This window comes from Schistocerca americana, chromosome 7 (assembly GCF_021461395.2).
Source record: "Schistocerca americana isolate TAMUIC-IGC-003095 chromosome 7, iqSchAmer2.1, whole genome shotgun sequence".
NCBI lineage: Eukaryota > Metazoa > Arthropoda > Insecta > Orthoptera > Acrididae > Schistocerca > Schistocerca americana.
The window spans coordinates 90493859-90501600 of record NC_060125.1 but is presented as its reverse complement, the minus strand read 5'-3'; the positions used below and the strand labels follow the sequence as shown (position 1 = coordinate 90501600).

The window sequence follows — 7742 nt, the reverse complement described above, 5'->3', positions numbered from 1 at the left end:
TACTGTCGATCTTAGTGCTGCAATTTCAGGTATTTTCTAACCTTCAACGTATCGTTTGCACAAATTTCCTACACTAAAATTGATGTACTGCTGATTGGTATGTGTAATGAGGAAAATTGAAAAGGAAATAAGGATTGTATTAAAGGCTGTGGCGAAACACCATGGACTAAAAAGAAAATATTAAGTTTACTGTATGGTGTGATAGTAGAAAATTGTAGACGAACTATAAGATTCGTTATGTGAAAATGCTGCTTTTCGTTGCATTCACTATTCTTCAACTACAAAAGCAGACGGCAAAAGTGTAATCGTTCTAAATGTAATCGAAGCAATTACTCGTTAAGTGTAAATTCATTAAGTAAACCTTATTACTGGTATGTGTAATGGTACCTACTTCTCAACAAATACATTGCTCACCAGCATTTATATTACGGCTGAATATTATAAAGACATACACACTAAACATAAAAGTGTATTTCTCTCAACCGGACATTAAATATAGAGTTTTAAGGAAGACCTCTGCACTTCTCTAAGCTCTACATGTGATGTGTTTGCTGGAATGGTGTAGCACATGTCCGTCAAACTCCCACAGGTGAAGATACAAACCAGGCTAAACATCTCTGTAGCACTGAAGTTTTTGTTTCCATTTTCAGGTATAAAACCACATGAGACTGTAACGTTCGTAGCTTATGAGAAGGAAGCAATTTTTCTTGCTATGTGGGCGTCTGCTGATGAAGTACAGCTGTCTTGTAATGTTGAGATAAGTCCTTGCTTCACACACTTTTACAGTAAACGTCGTACTGTTTATAACCAGAAACAAATAGATAATATTAAATCGTGTACAGATCGACACGAACTTTTCGCCTAACAACAGTATGGCGTTCGATGCAGACATAGGACTCTGCAGACATGCTAAAGTTCTCTGCTTAGAAATCAGAGTTTTATATCTAGAGATCACTGCTAACTTTAAATGTTTGTAACATCTGTGCACATAGTAGACCTTTTGCGCGTCTGTGTTTTGAGCAGAATATGGCAGGACGTATTATCATGTGGAAAATTATAATAATATACGAAAGGAGCATGGAATAATGTGAGTTATTCAGTCTGAAATATGCATGACCAACATAAAGTTCAGATTTTTTTAAAAAAACAGGTGTTTTAGAGTTATTTGTATCCTCCAGTGTTCGACCTGTTTATATGTTGTACGGTACGCAAGAAGTCGTTCATGTGAATCTCTATTTTTTTCGCAACGAGTGTTTGAGCCACATAATGATTATGCGAATAATTATTTTCTCTCTCATTATCAACCTGCTAAATGAATCAGTTGTTTTATAACATGCGATCATGCTTCACATGTTTGTATCTGAACGTCATACCACCCAAACCGTACGTATCTGAACGTCGACCCTCCAAACTGTAGGCGTGTAGTGTTCGTCTGAAACTATTTTCTTTAATTTCTTTGCTACTGACGACATTTTAGGTACGCTTATTCACTATGGCTTACAAAGTTTCACTTTTCCTGGCTATGATTCGTAACCTAGTTGGCTAACAGCCTGACGACTCTCTCTGGAATTACTTGTCGCCTGTGCTTCCTAAAGTAATCATCTCTGCAGTGCTCGAAATCCGCCACGAGTATTAAAACTATTACTGCAATAAAATATCATGCTTGAAAAACTATTATAGTTCAACTATGTAACGTTTACAGTGTTGTTGCTGTGTCAGAAAACTGATATTTTATTTTTGGGAGGTCTTCCATCTCAGTATTAATCACTGGTAGCTTGCAAAAATTTTATTAAGCGAATATTATAACGCTTTACTCACTTACAAGTGTTTATATGTCAGCCATAAATCAACACAGACATGAGCCATAGGCATGAGTGCTGCACATGCCGTCAGCTTGTAAACACGCGCTATGGCCCCTCGCACGGTTCCTGGTTACCTTGTGTTTCCGGAAACACGCGTCCGGCTCCCAGCCTCGTCCCCTGGCATATTGGAAAGTTCAATGGGTTGCCGCTACATCATCGCCCCTTGGCACCCACATCAGTTGTTATTAAAATAGAATTTTTTCAACTGTCTTTTGTGTAGACTCCTTTGTACGTAACTTTATACTTCAATGGCCGTTGGCTATTTGAGTCGCCGGCCGCTGTGGCCGAGCGGTTCTAGGCGCTTCAGTCCGGAACGGCGCTGCTGCTTTTCGCAGGTTCGACAGTCCGGAACGGCGCTGCTGCTTTTCGCAGGTTCGAATGTTGCCTCGGGTATGGATGTGTGTGATGACCTTAGGTTAGTTAGATTTAAGTAGTTCTAAGTCTAGGTGACTGATGTTCTCAGATGTTGTCCCATAGTGCTCAGAGGCATTTGAACCATTTCAACCTATTTGATTAGATGTGTAAATCTCTTTTTATGTCCTTATGTGAAACGTTTCATATGGTTTTATAAGGTTCTACATCTGTTACAGCTCCTATTTCGTATGTAATATGAGTAGTGATAAATTCTCCTTAAGTTTTCAATCTGTTGGTTGCTATTCATTGCATAGGCTATGTAATTCATGCAGCGTGTCGCAATGTTATTATTAAAAACGAAGGTATACGATTTTTCTGATGCTCAACTACTTTGTATTAGATTTTAATAAACTTTTTATACTTTTTTGATGTTCAGCTATTACAGGTTTGTACTTAACGAGTTTTTTTATACTTTGTTACATAATCTTTTTAAGGCGTCTTTATCGTCCGATCATTATTTGACATCATCTTACCTTATGGTTTAAGCCTGCATCAGACTTCTGAACGTGAAACATTAATCTGTTGAAACCAGTAAAGTGAAATCAAAAATTTTGTGAAAATAAATAATGTCGGTGTTTCCTGAATAGCAAAATACTTCTTAAGGTCAGTCCAAAACAGTTAAATAATTTTTTTTTTTTGGAATAGAGCACCCATTTCCGCTGTAGTAACAGGATGAAAAAAAAGTAATATTGAACGATTTGTCGTTCCCATGTCACCCTCAGCTTTCTTATATTCCAATTTGCTTAATTACTGCATTCACTTTTCTGAATTAGTGACAGGATTGTGAAATGAGGAGAAAGTATCATTAAAGAAAAACAAGTACCAAAAGTTTTCTGAGTAACATTTATTTTTTTATACTGTACAATCAAACTAGTATCACTGTACAAGAGTAAAAATGTTCATGACCTTGTAGAAAATCGAATTCAGGGATGAATAATAATTTATGAATCTGAATGCTCTCTTTGTATCACAATCTGATAATATACCAATTTTCATCTGAATGGTGCTTGTAATGTCATACAAGCACATGCACACACATTTTTTTCAGTCACTGTTTTCACCGGTTTTTGTTTCCAAAAAGAAACTACAGTATTTACAACTTAAGAACATATTATTTTCCGTAAAAGGTAAACAACATCCACGCTACTCAATGAACTTCACTTCATGGAGACTCACATGAAACTGTGACTGGCCCAAATATTTGTTATACATATATTATATTTGATTGGGAAGATCTCTATTATAATTCACATAGTCTATCAAGTACCACTTATTTACACATAAAAACACTTCGCTTATATGGTTATTCTATATAATTTTATACAACCTGTACTGTTTTTTGATTTTTGGGTTTTTATAAAAAGGAAAGTATGTTTTAAAACTAAATGTTTTTAATTAAGTATGCAATGCACCGATGCGCATTATATCGTAGCTTTTCAATATCACATATCATCGATTCTTTTTTAAGCTTAGGGGGTAATTACAATCGTTGTTACATCCGTTGCGACTTTCATGTACCCTCTGCGAGCTCATAGTTTATAAAATATCTTTTTTTCAATGGCACTGTTGTTGCAGTGGTACCTCTGAATGGCCTCTATTGTCATGAACTAGCGTATGGGTAACTGCTTCTACACTTAGACTTCCGTATCTCTTCCGCACGGGACTAGGGAAAGGCATGTCAAAAAGTATACCATGCATTCTTAAAGCATTTGGCAACAAAAACATGAACGACCGAATGGCGCCCCACTAGCAGAATCACAAAACGATTAAAAACAACTTACTGTAAGAAAGTGATAGTACATGGATTTGTACTACATACGAGCCAGTTTCTTGAGTTGCACCCTTTGTGCTCTTAAATTTTTTCACTAACCCACACCAAAATTAAAAGAATTCATTGTCATTTCATTAGAAGAAATGCATTTATGATCCTGCTATATTAAGTACATTCAACACGCGACCGCAACGAAATGCCATACAAAACTAAAAAGTAATGTGGTGAATAAATTTAGTAATACGTCACATTCTGTGTAAAGTGCGATCCTGCAGAAAATTTGATAAAATCGAAAAATATCGGAATCTGGCACTAAAGAGAGTAAACATGTGCACTTCAAACTTTCAGAATTAAGCTTTAGGTTAAGGAATCTTTTTCTTTTGTTGTTTTGTATTTGATAGCATTGCATAAGTACACCCACGGAGCGAGTATTTAACTACCTTTCGCCAAAAAAAAAAAAACTTGCTGTTGCTTCTTTTAAGTACGCGCTAATTATTTTGTACTTAGGAGGCATTCACTCTATGAACTTAAGAACACATTGCCTGCAAACTTAAACCGAAAATGAATTTCACCGACTCGGACACCAGCATGATCCAACAAAAGGCAATAGTGACAGGAATCTGAATTACTTTGTTAACAAATGTTTGTGTTTCATTTTATGCGATGCACTACCAAATAACATTACAGAGGTGGGTATCAAAAATAGGTGACATGTAGCTATATTTAATGTCAGAACATCCGATACAATGTTGTCTCTAGACTGGCACGATTTAGTAGACGGAAGATACATTCCCGGGGGTTAACAATTCTATTTTTCTAAGCATATTTCGACGGCCGAGCTGGTGGCCTTCGTGAGGTGCTGCCGCTTGCACTCCGACCAGAAAAATACAAGTGAGAGGAACAGTGAGCACACCTGAGATCATCGCTCGCAGCACCAGACGAAGACAACTGGGTCGACAGTTGAAAGAACGTACAGTTGAAAGAGAAACGGAAATAGTCAGTTCTGCCGAACAACCCAAAATATATCTTCCGCGGTAATGCTATTTATTCTCTTAGAGTAGGAGAACAAATTAATAGTGCAGTCAATAAAATACTATATCAACGTAAACAGATGACTAAGGTATGAGACATTTAAAAAGATTTTGTTAGCTACATTGTGGAAAATGTTTGTGGTAGTAATGGAAACGATAATTGAAGAATGTTTTTTTCAAAGCATTACTTTTAAATTCACAGAGAAGAAGGGGAGATCACGCTTTGGTGTACGGACAAGTATAGGAACCAATGAGTTGCCAGTAATGGGGATGATCACTAGAACAGTAGTTACAGCAGTTGCCGATGTCGTCCTTACGGAAGGATACTGGAAGCTAGACCACCGGTTAGTCACGGCTACGGCTCGCGAGCTTACTGCGTCCCCACACTGAGCCACAGAGGCCACAGCGATGCCACGACGGCGTGTCCCTCCAGCGCACCCAGCGTCCCGGCACCGGCGGTGGACGCTCGGTCTGAGCGCGCGCGGCGGGTCCCCAGTGACGTCAGCACGGGCGGCCGTCTCCGCCGGCTTCCGTCGGCTCCTCAGCGTGATCTCAGCGCCAGCAGCAGGGGGGCTAGGCCGAGGCCAGCTGCCGCCAGACGCTGTGTCACATGGTGGACATGTAGGGCCAGCTGAAGCTGCTGCCGCTCAGCAGCATGTCCCGTATCAGCGTCTCGATGGGCGTCTTGCCCACCAGCCGCACGAAGAACAGCTGCTCGATCACCTGCGAGCTGACCGTCCGCAGCGAGGGAAGGCGCAGCAGCAGCTTGCCGAAGCGCGTCGGCTGGTTGGGGTACTGCGTGCGGCAGTACTCCTCGAGCGCGCACTGTGACTTCTCCTGCAGGCCCTCGATGTGCGCCACGTCCGACAGGCCACACGCGTCTGCAAGACACAAACGGAACGGCATATCATTAGCAACTCAGAAAGCACAGTGACAACAACTACAGTAAAAAAAACCATCTGTCTGAAAATCTACATTTACATACACAATGACAATTATTGAACTATATTAAATAATGAGGAAACTGTACCATCTAGTGAGCAAAATGTATGAGACATCCGAAATACCCTCAGACTTCAAGAAGAACATAATAATCCCAATCCCAAAGAAAGCAGGTGTTGACAGGTGTGAAGATTACCGAACTATCAGTTTAATAAGTCACAGTTGCGAAATACTAACACGAATTGTTTAGACGAATGGAAAAACTGGTAGAAGCCGACCACCACGGGGAAGATCACTTTGGATTCCGTAGAAATGTTGGAGCACGCGAAGCAATACTGACCCTACGACTTATCTTAGAAGATAGATTAAGGAAAGGCAAACCTACGTTTCTAGCATTTGTAGACTTAGAGAAAGCTTTCGACAGTGTTGACTGGAATGTTATCTGTCAAATTCTGAAGGTGGCAGGGATCAAATACAGGGAGCGAAAGGTTATTTACAATTTGTACAGAAACCAGATGGCAGTTATAAGAGTCGAGGGGCATGAAAGGGAAGCAGTGGTTGGGAAGAGAGTGAGAAAGGGTTGTATCCTGTCCCCCACGTTATTCAATCTGTATATTGAGCAAGCAGTAAAGGAAACACAAGATAAATTTGGAGTAGGAATTAAAAGCCAACGTGATGAAATAAAAACTTTGAGGTTTGCCGATGACATTGTAATTCTGTCAGATACAGCAAAGGAGCTGGAAGAGCAGTTGGCGGAATTCTTTCAAGAGGATATAAGATGAACATCAACAAAAGCAAATCGAGGATAATGGAAAGTAGCCGAATTAAATCAGGTGATGCTCAGCGAATTAGATCAGGAAATGTGACACTTAAACTAGCAGATGAGTTTTGCTATTTGGGGAGCAAAATAACATCATGGTCGAAGCGGAAAGGACATAAGGACTGGCCATGGCAAGAAAAGCGTTTCTGAAGAAGAGAAATTTGTTAAGATCGAGTATAGATTTAAGTGTCAGGAAGTCATTTCTGTAATTTGTATGGAGTGTAGAAATCAATGGAAGTGAAACATGGGACGATAAATAGACAAGAAGAGAACAGAGGCTTTGGAAATGTGGTGTTACAGAAGAATGGTGAAGATTAGGTTACTAGATCACGTAGATAATGAGAAGGTACTGAATGGAATTGGGGAGAAGAGGCATTTGTGGCACAACTTGACTAGAAGAAGGGATCAGTTGGTAGGACACATTCTGAAGCATCAAGGGATCATCAATTTAGTGTTGGAGGGAAGCGTGGAGGGTAAAAATCGTAGAGGGAGACCAAGGGATGAATATACTAAGCAGACTCAATTAGTATGCGCATGTATGATTTGGTTTAGCGACGAAACCCACTTCATTTGGATGGGTTCGTCAATAAGCAAAACTGGCGCATTTGGGGGACTGAGAATACGCATTTCGCGATCGAGAAGTCTCTTCAACCTCAACAGGTGACAGCGTGATGTGCAATGTGCAGTCACGGAATAATCGAAAGACTGATCAGGCGAGAGTTGGGTGAGGAAGCTGATGAGGAGTCAAGGGAGCCGAGTGCTGGTTGGGACATCGGCGCGGCGCAGCCCGCTGACCCGCGGCGCGGCCCCAGCGATCAGAATAGATTGGAGCGGCCGGCCCGTGACGTGACGTGACGTGACGTGATGCGAGGCATGACGCAGGGTGGGCGCCCTTGATTGTC

General features: G+C 40.5%; 1 protein-coding gene across 1 annotated transcript in view; it reads right to left on the bottom strand.

Annotated features, from left to right (window-relative positions):
• Positions 1-3102: 3102 nt before the first annotated feature.
• LOC124621836 (steroid receptor seven-up, isoforms B/C) overlaps positions 3103-7742 on the bottom strand; it is a 531170-nt gene continuing 526530 nt past the window's right edge. Inside the window, exon 5 of the mRNA XM_047147279.1 lies at positions 3103-5959. Coding sequence (XP_047003235.1) covers positions 5685-5959 — 275 coding nt within the window. The 3' untranslated portion in view covers positions 3103-5684. The remainder of the gene's footprint in view (positions 5960-7742) is intronic.